This window comes from Protomyctophum parallelum (genome assembly GCF_964188405.1).
Source record: "Protomyctophum parallelum genome assembly, chromosome: 2".
Classification (NCBI taxonomy): Eukaryota; Metazoa; Chordata; class Actinopteri; order Myctophiformes; family Myctophidae; genus Protomyctophum; species Protomyctophum parallelum.
In genome coordinates this window covers 3,097,048-3,122,310 of record NC_139699.1, presented here as the reverse complement: position 1 = coordinate 3,122,310, position 25,263 = coordinate 3,097,048, and the positions used below count along the sequence as shown (strand labels likewise).

The following is a 25,263-nucleotide window of genomic DNA, read 5'->3' as shown; positions in this document are numbered from 1 at the left end:
TTAAACCACATCAATCCTACTTGTTCCTATACCCGTTTGACCCTGTGCGTCTGTGTGTGTGTGTGTGTGTGTGTGCGTGCATATCCCCCCCCTGTGCAGCAGGAAGGGGGCTTAAAGTTGACCTTCCAGAAACAGGGTCTGCCCCTGAAGAGGCCCCTGGAGTCGGAGGAGGGGCCCCAGCAGGCCCAGCAGCAGCAGTACCTGGCTCGTCTCCACGAGCTGCAGAACGCCTCCGACACAGACCTGGCTGACATGACCAAGCCACAGAGCAGCTTCCAACACGGTACTTCCATCCACCGCCTTACGTTGTAAGGTCTCCGGTGGAGACCATATTGTGGTCTCAAACCTTTTTCCATGTCAAGGACCCCTAAATTAATATGCATTTGGCTGCGGAATCTGATTATTTTATGTTAAAAAAATAGCATATGTACAAGCTCACAGCGCTACTTTTGCGTGACACTCATACAACGGAGTAGAGTCGTTAATTTACAAAGAAATCTAATAAAATGTTGAAATATGGAGTTGCAGGGTTTCTGCCTGACAGCAACAACATGCATACTTGATTAATTGTAATAGACGGGGGGTAGGACATTAATAGACTCGGGGCCATTTTGCAGATGTTGTGGTAGTGTGAATGATGCATACCGTTCATACAGATGTTGTGGTAGTGTGAATGATGCATACCGTTCATACAGATGTTGTGGTAGTGTGAATGATGCATACCGTTCCCGGGGAGCGGATCGCCCAACCATAGGGATCGCAATCAATCAAGTCTCGGATACGGATCACTGCAATGTGAAAGCCATCCGTACTAAAAGGAGGAAGTGAACTATAATCATAATTTAAATTTATATATTTTTATAATAATAATAATCTTTATTTAGAGAGCACCTTTCAGACACAAGTGTAGTTCAAAGTGCTTTACATACAAGTAAAAATAAATTCACATAAATGCAAAAAAACAAGGGTAAAAACAAAAGTAATATCTTCAAATCTGGTCAGTGGTCAGTTAAGTAGAATTGGTTGAAATTAAAAGTAAATTTAAGATAAGGAATCAGGAAGGAAACGGAATCAGTTAAAAGCGAGGTCATAGTAATGGGTTTTAGCCGCCTCTTAAAGTCATCAACTGAGGTTGCCAGTCTGATATGGAGAGGAAGAGAGTTCCACATCCTAGGTACGTAGCTGGCAAAGGCAGCTTCGCCGTGTCTTTTGCCATTATTTGGAATTTTGATCAGCCATTCAGTACCGAGTGACCTGAGGGGGGCGAGCTGGGACATACTCATGGAGGCAGTCTGATAGAAAGGCGCCAGACCCTTCTTGACTTTAAAAGCAAGTAAAATAACTTTAACATCTATCCTAAAATGTACAGGGATCCAGTGTAGGGATGCTGGGGTAATGTGGTCTCTTTTCCTGGTGTTTGTTACAATTCTGGCTGCTGCGTTTTGGATTAGTTGTAGACGGTCCGTGGTTTCTTTGGGCAAGCCTGTATAAAGCCTGTATAAAGCCTGTATAAAGCCTGTATAAAGTGCGTTGCAGTAATCTAAACGAGACAATACAAAGGCATGGGTCAGTTTCTTGGCGTCCTCCAATGAGAGGAAAGGTCTGACTCTTCTTGGCGTCCTCCAATGAGAGGAAAGGTCTGACTCGTTATTTGACCCGGATTGTACTTCTGGTAGTTCTACTTGAGTGTTGACAAAGAATGATTGATAATCCACTAGTGTTTGAGTAGCACAGCATCAGCACACACTGCTTTAGTTGTGTATTGTTGTTATGTTGTTATTATAACTCACTCAAGACAACGTCAGGAACACAGTCAAACTTTATTATTTGCTCTAAAACTCTGAAAGTGACTCTTCTTCTGTGACATGACATGTTCTGTCTCCCGAAGCCCCCTAGTCCACAGCGCCCCTCTGAGGCACATCAGTTGAATGACGTGTACCCGGGTGCGCTGTTGAATCTCGGCCAATGTGAATCATGGCCAGCGGAGACCAGGCAACCGTATTCGGGAACAGTTCGAATCAAACAGACTCAGTCCAGCTTAGTTATTTAACCCATTCTGACCTGAGATCAGATTCATACGAGGTTTCCGCCGGACACACACTGGTCTGATGAACCCATTCTGACCTGAGATCAGATTCTAAAAATGTCAGTCGCTCTTCGATTTTTCAAAAATAGCAGACCTACAAGCTCGTATCGCGCCACTCGGTGGCGCGATATGAGCTTGTAGATCTGCTATTTTTAAATAGCTAAAGCATAACATGATGCCGACACCAAAATGGGTGCCCGGTCAGAATGGGTTAACACGTTTACCATTTATTGTACTATTCTAACTTCCTGGTTTTACTTTGTCCTCTCTATCCGGTGACATTGTTATATACGTGTGCATAAAAAAAAAAACTTTAACAAAATGTGTATAGAAATTGAGCATTGTTAATCGTAGTAATAGTAGTTTAAACGTAACATTTGGATAATCAGCGCATTGCCTTAATTGGGGGTATATTATTTTCATAGTGTGAGCAGGTAAACACAATCACAATGCAGTGATGGGTATGTGTGTATCACAAGTACTGAAAGTATGTTTCCCTGGTTTAACCACTAGATGGCAGCAAGCTAACATCACTATTAGCTGAGTGACTTCAAAATGGGAGCTGTGAATTCTGCCTTTTACATTAGCATGATTTAAACACCTGGTTGTAACATGGATGGCGTCTTTTCTAAAAAAAACAGTGGCTTTTGATTGGTGGAAAGAGAGATTACACTTTCTTCAATATGAAATTCCTTAATATTTCCATTATGGAAAACAATTCATGGGATGAGAATAATGTTATTTTATTTGCAAATACTCAAAATGTGTGTATATACCTGGTATTTAAATCAGTATTAGACACATACTAAATAGATGTAGACTGTAGAATATAAGACAGTAATAGATTGACAAATACATTTGACAAATGTACTATGACAAATAAATTTGAAAGGGGAACAAAAGAGATTAAAGCTCTGGTTAACAACTTTCAACTATATTGACCATCTATAATTGGCCCCCAATCTTTTTTTTTAAAGATTAGTTTAGCCTTTATTGATAGATAGAGGTGAAGATCGACAGGAAAGAGGGAGAGAGAGAGACAGGGGGAGACATGCAGCATAGGTCGTCGTGAACGGGACTCGAACACACGACCCGCTGTCAGGCTACACGATCTGAGCTTGCAGATCTGCTGTTCCGCTGATGATCTGCTGTAACCACTTCAATAAAGCCCAGCATCCGTTATTCTGGGGAAGACGGTCGCCGAAAAATATTGAATGTAGAGTAAAAACCGAGAAGTCACTACTATAGAGCTCTGAGTGATTTGGGTGAACCGAGGGAAATCCGGGAAAGCAGGTTCAGGTTCAGGTTTATTTGTCATGTGTATAGATACAGAGTATACATACAATGAAAATTATTTTGCTCAGAGCACTCTCAGTCTTACATACACAGGACATAAACAAACATCTATAGTGCAAGAAAAAGACAAAAAATAGGAAAAGAAAAGTGCAAGTGAAGTGAAGTGCAATACAGTTCAAGGTCAGCTGTTCAGCAGCCTGACTGCCTGGGGGTAGAAACTGTTACTGAGACGGGTGGTGCGAGATTTGATGCTCTGGTGGTGTTTTTTGGAAGGGAGTAGTTTGAACAGGGTATTTGCGGGGTGGCTGGTGTCTTCCATGATGTTATGGGCTTTTTTCATACAGCGAGTGGTGTAGATGTTATGGAGACTGGGTAATTCTGTAGTGCCGATGATTTTAGCTGCTGTTTTAATGGTCCTCTGCAACCTATTGCAATCCTGAGCGGTCGTGTTACCGTACCACACTGTGATACAGCCAGTTAAGACACATTCAATTATACAGCGATAAAAGTTCACTAGTCCTTTTGTACTTAAGCCAAATTTTTTAAGGCGCCTCAGAAAGTACAGTCGCTGCTGCGCCTTCTTGAGGATGTACTCGTTGTTGAGTGAATGTGAATGTGAATGTGTCTGTCTGTGTCTGTATGCCCAGAAATTTAAAGTTATCAACTATGTCGACAGATGACCCTTTGATGGAAATGGGGGTGTGGATACCTTTGGACTTCCTAAAGTCTACAATGATTTATTTGGTCTTATTGGTGTTAAGTGAGAGGTTGTTGTTATCGCACCATAGAGTTAGATCCTCTATCTCCCTCCTATAGGCCCTCTCATCACCGTCGGTTATTAGTCCGATCACTGTGGTATCATCCGCAAATTTAATTATGATGTTATTCTCATATCTGGCGACACAATCAAACGGAAACAAGCTGTACAACAGAGGACTGAGGCAGCAGCCTTGGGGCGCACCGGTTCTGGTGAGAATTGTGGATGAGCTTCTCTCTCCTATGCGAACACACTGGGGCCTACCCATCAGAAAATCAAATAGCCAGTTACAGATGGAGCTGCCCACACCAAGGCCACTGAGTTTCAACACTAATTTAGATGGTACAATAGTATTAAATGCAGAACTATAGTCTATGAACAGTAGTCTGACATAAGAGCTTTTTTGTACCAGGGCAGTGTGTAAAGCAAGAGAGATTGCGTCATCCACAGATCTATTTGCACAGTAAGCAAACTGTAAAGGATCAATACTAGCAGGAATGATGCTCTTGATATAAGAGATAAACATTTTCTCCAGGCATTTCATGAGAACAGATGTCAAAGCAACAGGTCGATAATCGTTGAGACAGGTAACAGGTTTTTTCTTGGCAATGGGTACAATTATTGTTTTTTTAAAACACAATGGCACCACACACAGTGACAGGGACAGGTTAAATATGTCTGTGTAAACCCAGGACAGCTGGTTATAGCATGTCTTAAGGACACGAGAGGCTATCCCATCTGGCCCTGCAGCTTTATGAGCATTCACTTTTTGGAACGCTTTACTCACAGCCCTCTGCGTCACCTGCAGGTCCACCGCCTCAGGTGCGCTCTGCGCCGTAGCTGGGTCCGAGTTGTGAGCCTCGAAGCGGGCAAAAAGGTTATTCAGCTCGTCCGGTAAAGACGCGGAGGTGTCAGTGATATTTCCTGACTTGGGTTTATAGCCCGTAACCGCCTGCAGTCCGCTCCACATTCGCCGCGAGTCACAGCCGCTGTAGTTGAGTTCTAATTTGACTCTGTACTGTCTCTTTGCGGCTTTGATAGCCTTTCTCAGTTCATACCTGGATCGCTTGTAGAGTTCGACATCCCCGGATTTGAAAGCGATGGTGCGCTCCCTCAGTTTGATGCGTATGTCATTGTTAATCCATGGCTTCTGGTTGGGATAGGAGCGAACGGAACGTACTGGAATGCAGATATCCACACAGAACTTGACGTAGTCGGTTTTGTAAATCCTTCTGGGGGTCCTTGGAACAATTTATTTTTTTGATGGAGGTCTGCGGCCAAATACATTTTGAGGGTCCTTGACATGAAAACGTTTGAGCACCACTGATGGGGTTTTCAGAAAACTGTCAGGATATAGAAGACAGTAGAATAACAGGCTGCTTGTCCCCACAGGTCTCCAGACTGTAGAATAACAGGCTGCTTGTCCCCACAGGTCCTCCAGACTGTAGAATAACAGGCTGCTTGTCCCCACAGTTCCTCCAGACTGTAGAATAACAGGCTGCTTGTCCCCACAGTTCCTCCAGACTGTAGAATAACAGGCTGCTTGTCCCCACAGTTCCTCCAGGCGTGGCTCCTGGTCAGATGAGGCTGAACGGGGTGCTGGACGGCCAGCCGGTCATGAAGAGGAGGAGGGGAAGGAGGAAGAACGTGGAAGGCATGGACCTGCTGTTCATGAACAGGAGCAGAGTCCCTGCTGTACCCGATCACGTAAGACTCCTTTTGCTATCTGCCTTACGCCAGGGCTCCACTGGGCGCGTTGCGTCACGCGTGCGTCACGCGTGCGTGCGTCAAAAAACGAACCGGTTCAATTTTATGGTGACGGAGACGCGACGCAACGCGGGCAGTGGAGCCACCCTCCATTGATTAAAAGGGCACATTCCCGACACTGACGGAGACGCGACGCAGACGCGACGCAGACGCGCCGCAGACGCGCCCAGTGGAGCCCTGGCGTTACTGGCCAATGGCGATGCAACAGGGCATTTATTTACTCTACTCTCATTTCAGTGAACTCGTATAAAACAAAAAAAAATCTTTATTTTAATGTTTTTTTGTGGCTTTCGCCTTTATTTTATATATTTATAGAGGGACAGGAAATGGGGGGGGGGGGGGGGGGGTGACATGCAGTAAAGGCCGTCAGGATCGGGAGTCGAGCCCGCGGCACACTGCCAGACTTGGGCTACCGGCCAAGGTGCCTGGACCGCTGAGCCACGCCCCAGGCCATAAAACAATAACTTAATCACAATCGGTGAACCAAACATCTCCAGCTCTTGCTCCATGCACGCCCACCCCTCTAGACCACGCCCACCCCTCTAGACCACGCCCACCCCTCTAGACCACGCCCACCCCTCTAGACCACGCCCACCCCTCTAGACCACGCCCACCCCTCTAGACCAGAAAGCACGCTCGTCTGGGCCAGGCTAACTCTTTTATGACTGTTGATAACTTACGAAACTGGAGCCAGGTAGAATAATGAAATTGGTAACTGACTTACAGTGTCTTGGAAACTTATTTTTGTGTTGATAGCTTATATTCATTTTTCTTTTTTTTTTATATGTAATTTTCTAAGCATTCATGGCTTTGTCAAGAATTAAGAGGGATTTATTATCATACAAGGATCATAGGATTTATAAACTGTAAATTTCAACATACATTTTTTGTTGTGTAATTTCTATCCTCTTGTCTAGTTAAAACCTTCACACTACTACTAGACTCCAGTCGCCACTGCTTTTTCTCACCTGTAAGTACTGCATGCATGTGTGTTTCTCTCCAGATGCTGCCAGGGTGGGGGGGCATCGGCCAAGTGGGTGTCCCTGCTTGTGCCACGGCCTCCACGTTGGGGTACAGCCAGCAGGGCCCCAGTCATCAGGGCCCCAGCGGCGGGGACACGGAGAGCAGGGTGCCGGTCATCAACCTGAAGGACGGCACGCGGCTGGCAGGAGACGACGCTCCCAGGAGGAAGGAGCTGGACCAGTGGCTGAAGGAACACCCAGGCTTTGTGGCCGACACCGGAGCCTTCATTCCTGTGAGGACCTTTCCCTTCACTCGGTCTCCTCTTCCTCTGTCCCCGTTCACTGAGTCAACAAACCGAGGGTTCAGTGTTCACATGCATTCAGCTGTCTGAAACCGAGGGTTCAGTTCACATGGATCCAGCTGTCTGAAACTGAGGGTTCAGTGTTCACATGGATTCATTCAGCTGTCTGAAACCGAGGGTTCAGTTCACATGGATTCAGCTGTCTGAAACTGAGGGTTCAGTGTTCACATGGATTCAGCTGTCTGAAACCGAGGGTTCAGTGTTCACATGGATTCATTCAGCTGTCTGAAACCGAGGGTTCAGTGTTCACATGGATTCATTCAGCTGTCTGAAACCGAGGGTTCAGTGTTCACATGGATTCAGCTGTCTGAAACTGAGGGTTCAGTGTTCACATGGATTCATTCAGCTGTCTGAAACTGAGGGTTCAGTGTTCACATGGATTCATTCAGCTGTCTGAAACTGAGGGTTCAGTGTTCACATGGATTCAGCTGTCTGAAACTGAGGGTTCAGTGTTCACATGGATTCATTCAGCTGTCTGAAACCGAGGGTTCAGTGTTCACATGGATTCAGCTGTCTGAAACTGAGGGTTCAGTGTTCACATGGATTCATTCAGCTGTCTGAAACTGAGGGTTCAGTGTTCACATGGATTCATTCAGCTGTCTGAAACTGAGGGTTCAGTGTTCACATGGATTCATTCAGCTGTCTGAAACCGAGGGTTCAGTGTTCACATGGATTCAGCTGTCTGAAACTGAGGGTTCAGTGTTCACATGGATTCATTCAGCTGTCTGAAACCGAGGGTTCAGTTCACATGGATTCAGCTGTCTGAAACCGAGGGTTCAGTGTTCACATGGATTCAGCTGTCTGAAACTGAGGGTTCAGTGTTCACATGGATTCATTCAGCTGTCTGAAACTGAGGGTTCAGTGTTCACATGGATTCATTCAGCTGTCTGAAACTGAGGGTTCAGTGTTCACATGGATTCAGCTGTCTGAAACTGAGGGTTCAGTGTTCACATGGATTCATTCAGCTGTCTGAAACCGAGGGTTCAGTGTTCACATGGATTCAGCTGTCTGAAACTGAGGGTTCAGTGTTCACATGGATTCATTCAGCTGTCTGAAACTGAGGGTTCAGTGTTCACATGGATTCATTCAGCTGTCTGAAACTGAGGGTTCAGTGTTCACATGGATTCATTCAGCTGTCTGAAACCGAGGGTTCAGTGTTCACATGGATTCAGCTGTCTGAAACCGAGGGTTCAGTGTTCACATGGATTCAGCTGTCTGAAACCGAGGGTTCAGTGTTCACATGGATTCATTCAGCTGTCTGAAACCGAGGGTTCAGTGTTCACATGGATTCATTCAGCAGCCTGAAACTGAGGGTTCAGTGTTCACATGGATTCAGCTGTCTGAAACTGAGGGTTCAGTGTTCACATGGATTCAGCTGTCTGAAACCGAGGGTTCAGTGTTCACATGGATTCATTCAGCAGCCTGAAACTGAGGGTTCAGTGTTCACATGGATTCAGCTGTCTGAAACTGAGGGTTCAGTGTTCACATGGATTCAGCTGTCTGAAACTGAGGGTTCAGTGTTCACATGGATTCATTCAGCTGTCTGAAACCGAGGGTTCAGTGTTCACATGGATTCATTCAGCTGTCTGAAACTGAGGGTTCAGTGTTCACATGGATTCAGCTGTCTGAAACTGAGGGTTCAGTGTTCACATGGATTCATTCAGCTGTCTGAAACTGAGGGTTCAGTGTTCACATGGATTCATTCAGCTGTCTGAAACTGAGGGTTCAGTGTTCACATGGATTCATTCAGCTGTCTGAAACTGAGGGTTCAGTGTTCACATGGATTCAGCTGTCTGAAACTGAGGGTTCAGTGTTCACATGGATTCATTCAGCTGTCTGAAACTGAGGGTTCAGTGTTCACATGGATTCAGCTGTCTGAAACTGAGGGTTCAGTGTTCACATGGATTCATTCAGCTGTCTGAAACCGAGGGTTCAGTGTTCACATGGATTCAGCTGTCTGAAACCGAGGGTTCAGTGTTCACATGGATTCAGCTGTCTGAAACTGAGGGTTCAGTGTTCACATGGATTCAGCTGTCTGAAACCGAGTGTTCAGTGTTCACATGGATTCATTCAGCAGCCTGAAACCGAGGGTTCAGTGTTCACATGGATTCAGCTGTCTGAAACTGAGGGTTCAGTGTTCACATGGATTCATTCAGCAGCCTGAAACTGAGGGTTCAGTGTTCACATGGATTCATTCAGCTGTCTGAAACTGAGGGTTCAGTGTTCACATGGATTCATTCAGCTGTCTGAAACTGAGGGTTCAGTGTTCACATGGATTCAGCTGTCTGAAACCGAGGGTTCAGTGTTCACATGGATTCAGCTGTCTGAAACCGAGGGTTCAGTGTTCACATGGATTCAGCTGTCTGAAACTGAGGGTTCAGTGTTCACATGGATTCAGCTGTCTGAAACCGAGTGTTCAGTGTTCACATGGATTCATTCAGCAGCCTGAAACCGAGGGTTCAGTGTTCACATGGATTCAGCTGTCTGAAACTGAGGGTTCAGTGTTCACATGGATTCATTCAGCTGTCTGAAACTGAGGGTTCAGTGTTCACATGGATTCATTCAGCTGTCTGAAACCGAGGGTTCAGTGTTCACATGGATTCAGCTGTCTGAAACTGAGGGTTCAGTGTTCACATGGATTCATTCAGCTGTCTGAAACTGAGGGTTCAGTGTTCACATGGATTCATTCAGCTGTCTGAAACCGAGGGTTCAGTGTTCACATGGATTCATTCAGCTGTCTGAAACCGAGGGTTCAGTGTTCACATGGATTCATTCAGCTGTCTGAAACTGAGGGTTCAGTGTTCACATGGATTCATTCAGCTGTCTGAAACTGAGGGTTCAGTGTTCACATGGATTCAGCTGTCTGAAACTGAGGGTTCAGTGTTCACATGGATTCAGCTGTCTGAAACTGAGGGTTCAGTGTTCACATGGATTCAGCTGTCTGAAACCGAGGGTTCAGTGTTCACATGGATTCAGCTGTCTGAAACTGAGGGTTCAGTGTTCACATGGATTCATTCAGCTGTCTGAAACTGAGGGTTCAGTGTTCACATGGATTCATTCAGCTGTCTGAAACTGAGGGTTCAGTGTTCACATGGATTCAGCTGTCTGAAACCGAGGGTTCAGTGTTCACATGGATTCATTCAGCTGTCTGAAACCGAGGGTTCAGTGTTCACATGGATTCAGCTGTCTGAAACCGAGGGTTCAGTGTTCACATGGATTCATTCAGCTGTCTGAAACTGAGGGTTCAGTGTTCACATGGATTCATTCAGCTGTCTGAAACTGAGGGTTCAGTGTTCACATGGATTCATTCAGCTGTCTGAAACCGAGGGTTCAGTGTTCACATGGATTCAGCTGTCTGAAACCGAGGGTTCAGTGTTCACATGGATTCATTCAGCTGTCTGAAACTGAGGGTTCAGTGTTCACATGGATTCATTCAGCTGTCTGAAACCGAGGGTTCAGTGTTCACATGGATTCATTCAGCTGTCTGAAACTGAGGGTTCAGTGTTCACATGGATTCAGCTGTCTGAAACCGAGGGTTCAGTGTTCACATGGATTCATTCAGCTGTCTGAAACCGAGGGTTCAGTGTTCACATGGATTCAGCTGTCTGAAACCGAGGGTTCAGTGTTCACATGGATTCATTCAGCTGTCTGAAACTGAGGGTTCAGTGTTCACATGGATTCATTCAGCTGTCTGAAACTGAGGGTTCAGTGTTCACATGGATTCAGCTGTCTGAAACCGAGGGTTCAGTGTTCACATGGATTCATTCAGCTGTCTGAAACTGAGGGTTCAGTGTTCACATGGATTCATTCAGCTGTCTGAAACTGAGGGTTCAGTGTTCACATGGATTCAGCTGTCTGAAACCGAGGGTTCAGTGTTCACATGGATTCATTCAGCTGTCTGAAACTGAGGGTTCAGTGTTCACATGGATTCAGCTGTCTGAAACTGAGGGTTCAGTGTTCACATGGATTCATTCAGCTGTCTGAAACTGAGGGTTCAGTGTTCACATGGATTCATTCAGCTGTCTGAAACTGAGGGTTCAGTGTTCACATGGATTCATTCAGCTGTCTGAAACTGAGGGTTCAGTGTTCACATGGATTCATTCAGCTGTCTGAAACTGAGGGTTCAGTGTTCACATGGATTCATTCAGCTGTCTGAAACTGAGGGTTCAGTGTTCACATGGATTCATTCAGCTGTCTGAAACTGAGGGTTCAGTGTTCACATGGATTCAGCTGTCTGAAACCGAGGGTTCAGTGTTCACATGGATTCATTCAGCTGTCTGAAACTGAGGGTTCAGTGTTCACATGGATTCATTCAGCTGTCTGAAACTGAGGGTTCAGTGTTCACATGGATTCAGCTGTCTGAAACCGAGGGTTCAGTGTTCACATGGATTCATTCAGCTGTCTGAAACTGAGGGTTCAGTGTTCACATGGATTCAGCTGTCTGAAACTGAGGGTTCAGTGTTCACATGGATTCATTCAGCTGTCTGAAACTGAGGGTTCAGTGTTCACATGGATTCATTCAGCTGTCTGAAACTGAGGGTTCAGTGTTCACATGGATTCATTCAGCTGTCTGAAACTGAGGGTTCAGTGTTCACATGGATTCATTCAGCTGTCTGAAACTGAGGGTTCAGTGTTCACATGGATTCATTCAGCTGTCTGAAACTGAGGGTTCAGTGTTCACATGGATTCATTCAGCTGTCTGAAACTGAGGGTTCAGTGTTCACATGGATTCAGCTGTCTGAAACCGAGGGTTCAGTGTTCACATGGATTCATTCAGCTGTCTGAAACTGAGGGTTCAGTGTTCACATGGATTCAGCTGTCTGAAACTGAGGGTTCAGTGTTCACATGGATTCATTCAGCTGTCTGAAACTGAGGGTTCAGTGTTCACATGGATTCATTCAGCTGTCTGAAACTGAGGGTTCAGTGTTCACATGGATTCATTCAGCTGTCTGAAACTGAGGGTTCAGTGTTCACATGGATTCATTCAGCTGTCTGAAACTGAGGGTTCAGTGTTCACATGGATTCATTCAGCTGTCTGAAACTGAGGGTTCAGTGTTCACATGGATTCATTCAGCTGTCTGAAACTGAGGGTTCAGTGTTCACATGGATTCATTCAGCTGTCTGAAACCGAGGGTTCAGTGTTCACATGGATTCAGCTGTCTGAAACTGAGGGTTCAGTGTTCACATGGATTCATTCAGCTGTCTGAAACTGAGGGTTCAGTGTTCACATGGATTCATTCAGCTGTCTGAAACTGAGGGTTCAGTGTTCACATGGATTCATTCAGCTGTCTGAAACTGAGGGTTCAGTGTTCACATGGATTCATTCAGCTGTCTGAAACTGAGGGTTCAGTGTTCACATGGATTCATTCAGCTGTCTGAAACTGAGGGTTCAGTGTTCACATGGATTCATTCAGCTGTCTGAAACTGAGGGTTCAGTGTTCACATGGATTCAGCTGTCTGAAACTGAGGGTTCAGTGTTCACATGGATTCATTCAGCTGTCTGAAACCGAGGGTTCAGTGTTCACATGGATTCATTCAGCTGTCTGAAACAGAGGGTTCAGTGTTCACATGGATTCATTCAGCTGTCTGAAACTGAGGGTTCAGTGTTCACATGGATTCATTCAGCTGTCTGAAACTGAGGGTTCAGTGTTCACATGGATTCATTCAGCTGTCTGAAACTGAGGGTTCAGTGTTCACATGGATTCAGCTGTCTGAAACCGAGGGTTCAGTGTTCACATGGATTCATTCAGCTGTCTGAAACTGAGGGTTCAGTGTTCACATGGATTCATTCAGCTGTCTGAAACTGAGGGTTCAGTGTTCACATGGATTCAGCTGTCTGAAACCGAGGGTTCAGTGTTCACATGGATTCATTCAGCTGTCTGAAACTGAGGGTTCAGTGTTCACATGGATTCAGCTGTCTGAAACTGAGGGTTCAGTGTTCACATGGATTCATTCAGCTGTCTGAAACTGAGGGTTCAGTGTTCACATGGATTCATTCAGCTGTCTGAAACTGAGGGTTCAGTGTTCACATGGATTCATTCAGCTGTCTGAAACTGAGGGTTCAGTGTTCACATGGATTCATTCAGCTGTCTGAAACTGAGGGTTCAGTGTTCACATGGATTCATTCAGCTGTCTGAAACTGAGGGTTCAGTGTTCACATGGATTCATTCAGCTGTCTGAAACTGAGGGTTCAGTGTTCACATGGATTCAGCTGTCTGAAACCGAGGGTTCAGTGTTCACATGGATTCATTCAGCTGTCTGAAACTGAGGGTTCAGTGTTCACATGGATTCATTCAGCTGTCTGAAACTGAGGGTTCAGTGTTCACATGGATTCAGCTGTCTGAAACCGAGGGTTCAGTGTTCACATGGATTCATTCAGCTGTCTGAAACTGAGGGTTCAGTGTTCACATGGATTCAGCTGTCTGAAACTGAGGGTTCAGTGTTCACATGGATTCATTCAGCTGTCTGAAACTGAGGGTTCAGTGTTCACATGGATTCATTCAGCTGTCTGAAACTGAGGGTTCAGTGTTCACATGGATTCATTCAGCTGTCTGAAACTGAGGGTTCAGTGTTCACATGGATTCATTCAGCTGTCTGAAACTGAGGGTTCAGTGTTCACATGGATTCATTCAGCTGTCTGAAACTGAGGGTTCAGTGTTCACATGGATTCATTCAGCTGTCTGAAACTGAGGGTTCAGTGTTCACATGGATTCAGCTGTCTGAAACCGAGGGTTCAGTGTTCACATGGATTCATTCAGCTGTCTGAAACTGAGGGTTCAGTGTTCACATGGATTCAGCTGTCTGAAACTGAGGGTTCAGTGTTCACATGGATTCATTCAGCTGTCTGAAACTGAGGGTTCAGTGTTCACATGGATTCATTCAGCTGTCTGAAACTGAGGGTTCAGTGTTCACATGGATTCATTCAGCTGTCTGAAACTGAGGGTTCAGTGTTCACATGGATTCATTCAGCTGTCTGAAACTGAGGGTTCAGTGTTCACATGGATTCATTCAGCTGTCTGAAACTGAGGGTTCAGTGTTCACATGGATTCATTCAGCTGTCTGAAACTGAGGGTTCAGTGTTCACATGGATTCATTCAGCTGTCTGAAACCGAGGGTTCAGTGTTCACATGGATTCAGCTGTCTGAAACTGAGGGTTCAGTGTTCACATGGATTCATTCAGCTGTCTGAAACTGAGGGTTCAGTGTTCACATGGATTCATTCAGCTGTCTGAAACTGAGGGTTCAGTGTTCACATGGATTCATTCAGCTGTCTGAAACTGAGGGTTCAGTGTTCACATGGATTCATTCAGCTGTCTGAAACTGAGGGTTCAGTGTTCACATGGATTCATTCAGCTGTCTGAAACTGAGGGTTCAGTGTTCACATGGATTCATTCAGCTGTCTGAAACTGAGGGTTCAGTGTTCACATGGATTCAGCTGTCTGAAACTGAGGGTTCAGTGTTCACATGGATTCAGCTGTCTGAAACCGAGGGTTCAGTGTTCACATGGATTCATTCAGCTGTCTGAAACTGAGGGTTCAGTGTTCACATGGATTCAGCTGTCTGAAACTGAGGGTTCAGTGTTCACATGGATTCATTCAGCTGTCTGAAACTGAGGGTTCAGTGTTCACATGGATTCATTCAGCTGTCTGAAACTGAGGGTTCAGTGTTCACATGGATTCATTCAGCTGTCTGAAACTGAGGGTTCAGTGTTCACATGGATTCATTCAGCTGTCTGAAACTGAGGGTTCAGTGTTCACATGGATTCATTCAGCTGTCTGAAACTGAGGGTTCAGTGTTCACATGGATTCATTCAGCTGTCTGAAACTGAGGGTTCAGTGTTCACATGGATTCATTCAGCTGTCTGAAACCGAGGGTTCAGTGTTCACATGGATTCAGCTGTCTGAAACTGAGGGTTCAGTGTTCACATGGATTCATTCAGCTGTCTGAAACTGAGGGTTCAGTGTTCACATGGATTCATTCAGCTGTCTGAAACTGAGGGTTCAGTGTTCACATGGATTCATTCAGCTGTCTGAAACTGAGGGTTCAGTGTTCACATGGATTCATTCAGCTGTCTGAAACTGAGGGTTCAGTGTTCACATGGATTCATTCAGCTGTCTGAAACTGAGGGTTCAGTGTTCACATGGATTCATTCAGCTGTCTGAAACTGAGGGTTCAGTGTTCACATGGATTCAGCTGTCTGAAACTGAGGGTTCAGTGTTCACATGGATTCATTCAGCTGTCTGAAACCGAGGGTTCAGTGTTCACATGGATTCATTCAGCTGTCTGAAACAGAGGGTTCAGTGTTCACATGGATTCATTCAGCTGTCTGAAACTGAGGGTTCAGTGTTCACATGGATTCATTCAGCTGTCTGAAACTGAGGGTTCAGTGTTCACATGGATTCATTCAGCTGTCTGAAACTGAGGGTTCAGTGTTCACATGGATTCAGCTGTCTGAAACCGAGGGTTCAGTGTTCACATGGATTCAGCTGTCTGAAACTGAGGGTTCAGTGTTCACATGGATTCATTCAGCTGTCTGAAACTGAGGGTTCAGTGTTCACATGGATTCATTCAGCTGTCTGAAACTGAGGGTTCAGTGTTCACATGGATTCATTCAGCTGTCTGAAACTGAGGGTTCAGTGTTCACATGGATTCATTCAGCTGTCTGAAACTGAGGGTTCAGTGTTCACATGGATTCAGCTGTCTGAAACTGAGGGTTCAGTGTTCACATGGATTCAGCTGTCTGAAACTGAGGGTTCAGTGTTCACATGGATTCATTCAGCTGTCTGAAACTGAGGGTTCAGTGTTCACATGGATTCAGCTGTCTGAAACTGAGGGTTCAGTGTTCACATGGGTCCAAGTTGTCAGTCGCCTTCGAGTCAATCGGTTAGTCGACCTGCAAGCTCACTACACGTCACAGTGCGACGTGTAGTGAGCTTGTAGATCCTTGAGATGCGTTTCTCCTCGATGGCGATGGACAGTATACTGCGTGGACAGTTGGACACACAGACCTGATCATGAGTCCAGCCTGTGTCGCGGGACATATTTCCTAATTTTGTTACTTCCCTTTCCTGTTTCTCCCCACTAATTTTGTGTGTGTGTGTGTGTGTGTGTGTGTGTGTGTGCGTGCGTGTGTGTGTGTGTGTGTGTGTGTGTGTGTGTGCGTGTGTGTGTCCATGGTACATGATCCAGGGCGTAAACAAGCAGATGCAGATGCACTTTCAGTTCCAGGACGGCCGGCCCAAACAGAAGAGGCATCGCTGCAGGAACCCCAACAAGATCGACGTCAACAGCCTGACGGGAGAGGAGAGGGTCCAGATCATTAACAGGAGAAATGCACGCAAAGTGAGTCTGTGTGTCTGTGTTTGTGTTACTGTACTTTGATGTCCCCACACGTATACTAGAATAATGTATGTATGTGTTACTGTACTTTGATGTCCCCACATGTATAACCCATTCTGAACGGGCACCCATTTTGGTGTCAGCATCATGTTATGCTTTAGCTATTGAAAAATAGCAGATCTACAAGCTCATATCGCGCCACCGAGTGGCGCGCTATGAGCTTGTAGGTCTGCTATTTTTGAAAAATCGAAGAACGACTGACATTTTTAGAATCTGATCTCAGGTCAGAATGGGTTAATCAGACCAGTGTGTGTCCAGTGGAAACCTCGTAATGAATCTGATCTCAGGTCAGAATGGGATAATAATGCTAGTTTGTGTGTCTGTGTTTGTATTACTGTACTTTGATGTCCCCACACCTATACTAGAATAATGTATGTATGTATTACTGTACTCTGATGTCCCCACACGTATACTAGAATAATGCTAAATCCACACTGTGAGGACGACTTTTGTGGACCTCACAAGAAAATGGTTGCTTTATGGTAAAAAAAAAAAAAAAAAAAACTATTACAAAACGTTGTGTTTCGGGTTAGGATTAGACATTTAGAGGTTAAACATGATTTAGTCATGCACCGAAAAATTGCCGATCAGCATGACACGTTGTGAGCTTGATTTTCAGAAAGGAAAAAAAAAGGTTAAATGTATAAAAAAAATGTCCCGCTGAGCAGAAATGTTGATGGAAAATTGCTGATCAGCATGACACGTTCGGGGCTGCTATTTCTCAGCAAGGCTTATGGTAAAAAAAACAAATGCTAAATGTATATATATTTCCTTTATTTAACCCATTCTGACCTGAGATCAGATTCATACAAGGTTTCCGCCGGACACACACTGGTCTGATGAACCCATTCTGACCTGAGATCAGATTCTAAAAATGTCAGTCGCTCTTCGATTTAAAAAAAATAGCAGACCTACAAGCTCGTATCGCGCCACTCGGTGGCGCGATATGAGCTTGTAGATCTGCTATTTTTAAATAGCTAAAGCATAACATGATGCTGACACCAAAATGGGTGCCCGTTCAGAATGGGCTAGAATAATGCTAAATCGACACTGTGAGGACGACTTTTGTGGACCTCACAAGAAAATGGTTGCTTTATGGTAAAAAAAAAAAAAAAAAAACTATTACAAAACGTTGTGTTTCGGGTTAGGATTAGACATTTAGAGGTTAAACATGATTTAGTCATGCACCGAAAAATTGCCGATCAGCATGACACGTTGTGAGCTTGATTTTCAGAAAGAAAAAAAAAAGGTTAAATGTATAAAAAAATGTCCCGCTGAGCAGAAATGTTGATGGAAAATTGCTGATCAGCAGGACACGTTCAGAGATGCTATTTCTCAGCAAGGCTTATGGTAAAAAAAACAAATGCTAAATGTATATATATTTCCTTTATTTAACCCATTCTGACCTGAGATCAGATTCATACGAGGTTTCCCACTGGACACACACTGGTCTGATGAACCCATTCTGACCTGAGATCAGATTCTAAAAATGTCAGTCGTTCTTCGATTTTTTTCAAAAATAGCAGACCTACAAGCTCGTATCGCGCCACTCGGTGGCGCGATATGAGCTTGTAGATCTGCTATTTTTAAATAGATAAAGCATAACATGATGCCGACACCAAAATGGGTGCCCGTTCAGAATGGGTTAAAAAACATTTTTTTTTAGCTTTTATTTAACCAGTAAAAACACATTGAGACTGCGTCTCTTTTACAAGTGGGAACTGGCTTCAATGCTACATCATACATGCTTGGTGCTAACAAGTACTGTTCACTGCAGGTTGGCGGTGCCTTCGCCCCTCCTCTGAAGGACCTGTGTCGCTTCCTTCAAGAGAACCCAGAGTACGGGGTTCCACCAGAGTGGGCAGATGTGGTCAAACAATCTGTGAGTCAACTATTTACATGTCATTTCCAATAGTCAAAACACCAGCTCTGACAACAATATACCTGTGCATGTTTATACCGTTTTAATTATATATATTTTACTATTATGAATTAATCAAATTGAACTTACACCTGAGGAGCAGCGACTGTGTGTTCTTTATGACCTGGGAGTTGTAGAGGATGACTTTCATTTTGTTTTCGTCCACTATACCATGATTTAAGAAACTCATTATTTGAAAAGAATTCAGGATAAGAATCCAGATTTGTTTTGGATGTCTGAATTTTTGATGTTAAATTGGTTGTTCAGCAATGAAGTTTTTGTTTTAGGACAATCTGTAGAGAAGGCAGTTACCTTGGAGAACGGTGTATCCATAAGTAACTGTCTATGTATTTTGTTTATGATGTATCACTGTGTATGTAAAGTTCATCTATCTATCTATCTATCTATCTATCTATCTATCTATCTATCTATCTATCTATCTATCTATCTATCTATCTATCTATCTATCTATCTATCTATCTATCTATCTATCTATCTATCTATCTATCTATCTATCTATCTACCTACCTACCTACCTACCTACCTACCTACCTACCTACCTACCTACCTACCTACCTCCCTCCCTCCCTCCCTCCCTCCCTCCCTCCCTACCTACCTACCTACCTACATCTTCAAATCAAGGTGATGAAGGTGATGACTTTAGGCCCAGGCTGTGAGCTAATCCATGTGTTTATTGTTCTGTGTACGATGCAGGGCTACCTCCTAATCCATGTGTTTATTGTTCTGTGTACGATGCAGGGCTACCTCCTTATTAGACCTTATTGTTCTGTGTACGATGCAGGGCTAATCCATGTGTTTATTGTTCTGTGTACGATGCAGGGCTACCTCCTAATCCATGTGTTTATTGTTCTGTGTACGATGCAGGGCTACCTCCTCCTCTAATCCATGTGTTTATTGTTCTGTGTACGATGCAGGGCTACCTCCTCCTCTAATCCATGTGTTTATTGTTCTGTGTACGATGCAGGGCTACCTCCTCCTCTAATCCATGTGTTTATTGTTCTGTGTACGATGCAGGGCTACCTCCTCCTCTAATCCATGTGTTTATTGTTCTGTGTACGATGCAGGGCTACCTCCTAATCCATGTGTTTATTGTTCTGTGTCCGATGCAGGGCTACCTCCTAATCCATGTGTTTATTGTTCTGTGTACGATGCAGGGCTACCTCCTCCTCTAATCCATGTGTTTATTGTTCTGTGTACGATGCAGGGCTACCTCCTCCTCTAATCCATGTGTTTATGGTTCTGTGTACGATGCAGGGCTACCTCCTCCTCTAATCCATGTGTTTATGGTTCTGTGTACGATGCAGGGCTACCTCCTAATCCATGTGTTTATTGTTCTGTGTTCGATGCAGGGCTACCTCCTAATCCATGTGTTTATTGTTCTGTGTTCGATGCAGGGCTACCTCCTAATCCATGTGTTTATTGTTCTGTGTCCGATGCAGGGCTACCTCCTAATCCATGTGTTTATGGTTCTGTGTACGATGCAGGGCTACCTCCTAATCCATGTGTTTATTGTTCTGTGTTCGATGCAGGGCTACCTCCTAATCCATGTGTTTATTGTTCTGTGTCCGATGCAGGGCTACCTCCTAATCCATGTGTTTATTGTTCTGTGTGATGCAGGGCTACCTCCTCCTCTAATCCATGTGTTTATTGTTCTGTGTACGATGCAGGGCTACCTCCTCCTCTAATCCATGTGTTTATGGTTCTGTGTACGATGCAGGGCTACCTCCCAGAGAGCATGTTTGACCGGATCCTAACGGGCCCCATCGTTCCTGAAGAGGTGAGTCGGCGGGGACGCCGTCCCAAAAACCCTCTGGCCAAGGCGGCGGCGGCGGCGGCGGCGGCTGCTGCCAGCCCGGCCTCCTCCTCTCTGGGCCTGAACCCTCTGCTGGCCAACGGCCTGCTCTCTGGAATGGACCTCCCCAGCCTGCAGGCCTTCCAGCAGAACCTCCAGAGCCTGCAGTCCCTGCAGCTCACCGCCGGCCTCATGGGCTTGCCCACGGACGCCGGTAACCTGGCCGCCAGCAACCTGGCCGCCATGTTCCCCATGATGCTCTCTGGCATGGCCGGCTTGCCCAATCTGCTGGGCATGAGCAGCATGCTGCAGGGGAAGCCTCCTCAGGAGGCCTCGTCTGGGGACAAGGCCAAGGATCCCTCTGCCTCCAAAGCCCCCTCCTCCCACACCTCAAACACCAAAGGAGAAAGGACAGAGGGGATCCCCAGCGGGGATCATCATCCGCCCTCCACCTCCGGCACCGCTGCCTCCTCCTCCTCCTCCTCCTCCGTCACCACCGCCGCACTAAGTGCTTCGGCTGCCTCTGCGTCCTCAGGTCACCCCCTGTCTCTAAACCCCTTGCTCCTGTCCAGTATGAATCTGATGTACCCAGGGATGCTTCTCACTCCAGGCCTTAACCTCCCAATGTCCACAGCGGCGCAGCAGCAGCAGCCGCAGCCGCAGAGCTCAAACCACACAGACCCCAGCCGCGCGGAGCACCCCGCGCGGCCCACCGCCTCCTCCCAGCCGGCATCCCACAAGACAGATCGGCCGCCCGCGCCACAGACTTTAGGAGGAGGAGGAGCCGACGACGATGAGGAAGAAGGGGAGGAGGAAGACATGCAGGAGGATGAGGAGGATTTGGCAGAACAGAAGGACAACAGTGGTGCCGAGGGCTCGGGGAAAGGTGAGTCCTCGTCATCGGGGTCCGAGGGCTCCTCGTCCTCATCAGACGACACAGACTCAAGCGACTCAGATTGATCCCCCATGAATATATAAATATAAATATATTTATGTATTACTTAGAAATGTATACATATATATACACATATATATATATATATGGATTTCCCTGCACTTAACGTTGTGATTTCTTTACATGTAAATATGAGAACTAACTAAAATGTTGTGTAATAAAGACTTGGAAAAAAAAGAAAAAAAAAAAGATAAACAAAAGAACCACGACTTAAAAAGGAACTGAAATGAAATTTCAGTGTTTGTTCACAAGGTACAGTCTTGTTTTGAGAGACATTTTGCATGTCAGATTTTAGTAGGTTTCTGAAACTCTTTGTGAACTTGTATTACACCATTATGTACAATTGCAACAAACAAACAAAAAGAAAAAAAGAAATCAAAATGGCATTATTGTAATTACCATGTCAGGATTTAATTTTATTAAAAAAAGTGAAACTACATACACGCTCCTGTCGAGCTGTACTAGTAATATATTTTGAGTGTGGAGGGGAGGGAGGGGGGGTGGGGGGGGGACTCTTTGGTTCCATTTTGTAAATATACTTTTTCCAGGTTCCTTTGACACTTATGCTTTGCAGATCATACTTTGGATATGTCAGCAATAACTCGGGCAGCTAATGAATGTCACTGAAGCTGTAGAGATCCTCTCGTGTCGGCCATTTGCAAACCCCAACTGCACAAAGTCACGCAGCCTCGCCCACCCACCCACCCACCCACCTATCTACAGCACCACCACTAAAGCCTGAGCTATACTTGGGTCACGACACAGACTCGCAGCCAAGTATAAATCAGCCCAACTGAAACGTCATATCAAACCCAAGAGTTCATTTCTAAAAATGCCATAGCTTCATTGTGGGGGTGAAAATACTTACCTGAATTTCATCATTCAGTGTCTCTATACTATTGGGGTTATTGTGTGATCTTTTTGCCAACCAATTATTTTGAGCTGGTATCTTATCGACAACAACAACAAAAACAATTTGTTTTAATTATGTGCTATCATTCTGTAAAAGTAGAGGTCAGATTTGTATTGTTGGATATGGATATTTCATATTGGAATGAAAACTCTGGTGCACTTTAGCTACACATAAAAGGCTTACACCCACACTCACTTGAGCATCCACTTGATTCCTAATACAGTGTATATGTCCAATAAAACCCGCTGGGACTATGAAGACAGAAATCAACCTTTTACTGTGTGCCAAATACTGCCCTTGTTGACTGTAGTGGAGTCTGGTCATCAGTCAGTGGTCTCTGTGTACTTCTGGTTCACATCCAGAGACTACGTCTATATACCTGCTGGTGTGTTTCAAATGCATCGTACCTCAACTGAAGCTTAAAGGGATTGGGTTCACTGTGCTAATATGCCCTCTAATTTACACGCGCGCATGGGCTTGGTGTGCTCGTGCACACGGATATCAACATGCACCTGTCTGTGTGCGACGAGGTCTTCTTGCCTTTGCCTTTCCCCCACTGAAATGTGTGTTAGTTAGAGCCATTCTCCAGAGCTTCCTTTCACTGTGTTCTGCCCGTGTGCTTGAGGTTGGCTGGGCTTCTTTTTTTCCCCATTTGGACTTGGCTTGTTGACTCCGTTGGTATTGACCGCCTCCATAACGTTCCAATCTGTATGCTTTGTATTAAGGAACAACTTAAATTGACAAGAAGACCAGGATGTGACAAGTGAAAACCACATAATATACACTCTGAGCTATTGCCTTGGTCTCTGTATTTATGCTATTTATGCCATTCTGGTTTGGAAATCATGTTGCATGACAATAATGTGCCTACTGAAGGAAGGGGTACAATACATGGTACAAGCAGTTAGCAGTTTAAAATACGGATGAGGTGGCAATTTCATTTATCAGGTGCTGAATTGTATACAGTACTTGACATGCTTACTGTAGGAAGGGCTCAATATAGCGCCTGTATTGCTGGCAGTTCTTAGGCTTTGTTTATTTAATTTCACCTGGTCTGCAAGTCTACTGGTCCACTGACAAAGGAAGCATCAGCTAGCTGTAGAAGTGTCCTTACTCTGTACCTCGCCATCTCTCTTGTCTGCTTCTGTCCCAGCAGCTCATTCCTTAACCATTGCCTGTTGTTGCTCTTTCTTTTCTCTCTCTAGTTGCCCAGGCATGTTATTTTCTTATTGCTACCACACACTACGCTGCTTATTTCAGGTGTAACAAAGACAACATGTAAACACTGGAATTCATTCAAGCCCCCCAAATAAATACCTTCTGTGGTTTATGTTTTTGGTTGAACATGGCACTCTTCCCCCAAGGGCCACGCATGCTTTTTCTTGGCCTGCTGGTACACATGAGGGCTGTTCGGTACACATTCTGAAATGAGGACAAAGCAAGATGTTTGTGTTTGAATTGGTGGACAATGGAGTGACACAGGATTACGTTGATGTCGGAGCAACCTGTGGTCACTGACTCGGTCAGTGTTTGTTTTAGTGGTTCTCTGTTGCTATATACAAACCCATTCATCAGTGGATTCACAATCACCTGGTTCAATGTGGCTTCAAAGGTCTTTATTTATCCGTCATGTGGTTTTCACTTACGATATGATTTTCTTTTTTCATTATTTTTCTTTGCTTTGTTTCAACTCCCACCGCTGAGCAGCTCTAATGAACTTAAGGAACAATTCTGTCTTATTTCGCTATTCCTTCAACTTGTAGTGTCCTTGGACAAAAATGCTCACCCACACTGTTGATTCTGCCATGGATTCACTTATTCCTTGAATGATTGTGAAGCAGACTTTGTGCTGTCAGTTCCCCACAGCGAGACACTTGGTGGGTCGACTGTGTGTGGCCGAGTCTCGTCGACCTTGACATTGTTGAACACCTTAACTGAGAACACGGAATGACATTTAGACGGGGGTGTTCGCTCTTAACATTTTTGCTTTTATTGCTTTTGTTTAGCTTTCTTTTTAATCTGATTTAGTAGGTTTTTACTAGGATTCCAAGTGTCACACATACTGTACACACACACACACACACACACACACACACACACACACACACACACACACACACACACACACACACACACACACACACACACACACGTACATACACATAGCCTACGTACACATGACCAGAAGCAGTCTTATGCCTGCTTTTAAAACAGTCAAGGAAACAATGACCAATATGCAAGCAAAAAGTCTACAACCCAACACACTACTACTGCTGTATATGGAGGTTCATTTGACTTTTACATAATGTGTAAAGTAGTCACTGAGATGACAAAAAAATAACTAGAATTATTGCCTTTGTATTATTTTTTCAAGCTTGGTAATATCCTAAATGTCACCTTGAAGTCAATTTCTTATTGTTATTTTATTTTTGTTTTTGTTTTATTGGACAGTTGCAATATTTGCAAGTTGTGGTCTGTGTAGTCAAATAATGCTTTATGTAGTAGTGGAGGAAAAAGCGTCTTAAAAAAGTTGTTTGTAATTTATTGAATTACTTTCTATGAAGTTCTATAGAGGAAATTGAGGTTTAATTATTTTTATTAAACATATTCTTCTGACTATCCATAACATCTGTGTTTGTTCGTCATTTTCCAAGTCAAGTGAAGAATATGGAATGCAGAAAAACGTTATAGCCCATTACGGACCTATAGCTAAATGATGATCCAGTTTTTGTGTGTAGACGGTGAAAAAGCACAATGTTAATAGCATAATTATGTACGGGTCGCCCCAGTAGGAATTAAACCCTCCAATGTGGTTCATTTCTCACCCACTGGGCTTCTTCTAGGGAATGGAGAACCCGTAACCCTGGCAGAGGAGTAAGGCTGGGACCGAGATTATAAACCTGGAGGTTTTTGTGTCATGCAGCTCGACCCATGGACCTATGTTTCTTTGCATAACGCGTATTATTTGCGCTGCATCAGACGTAGCCTGGAGGGGACCAGCTGGATATCGCTGACCGTCAGGGGCGTGCACAC

General features: G+C 44.7%; 1 protein-coding gene and 1 long non-coding RNA gene across 8 annotated transcripts in view; one reads left to right on the top strand and one right to left on the bottom strand.

The window, feature by feature from the left end:
* The window catches only part of chd9 (chromodomain helicase DNA binding protein 9), a 213,241-nt gene extending 191,485 nt beyond the window's left edge, over nucleotides 1-21,756 (top strand). For 4 of the 7 annotated variants that reach the window (XM_083759949.1, XM_083759951.1, XM_083759947.1 and 1 more), the window contains 6 exons: nucleotides 100-283; nucleotides 5,695-5,846; nucleotides 6,910-7,161; nucleotides 16,419-16,571; nucleotides 18,406-18,510; nucleotides 20,288-21,756. In XM_083759949.1, the coding sequence (XP_083616075.1) occupies nucleotides 100-283; nucleotides 5,695-5,846; nucleotides 6,910-7,161; nucleotides 16,419-16,571; nucleotides 18,406-18,510; nucleotides 20,288-21,322 (1,881 nt within the window). In that variant the 3' untranslated portion in view covers nucleotides 21,323-21,756. The remainder of the gene's footprint in view (nucleotides 1-99; nucleotides 284-5,694; nucleotides 5,847-6,909; nucleotides 7,162-16,418; nucleotides 16,572-18,405; nucleotides 18,511-20,287) is intronic. The other 3 variants (XM_083759950.1, XM_083759952.1, XM_083759948.1) reach the window with 1 other exon arrangement.
* A 2,127-nt stretch (nucleotides 21,757-23,883) lies between these two features.
* LOC310855080 lies at nucleotides 23,884-24,850 on the bottom strand. Its single transcript, XR_014568958.1, has 2 exons — nucleotides 24,349-24,850; nucleotides 23,884-24,292 (listed from the first exon to the last, which is right to left on the bottom strand). It is a non-coding gene; the product is annotated as an uncharacterized lncRNA (long non-coding RNA).
* Nucleotides 24,851-25,263: the final 413 nt, after the last annotated feature.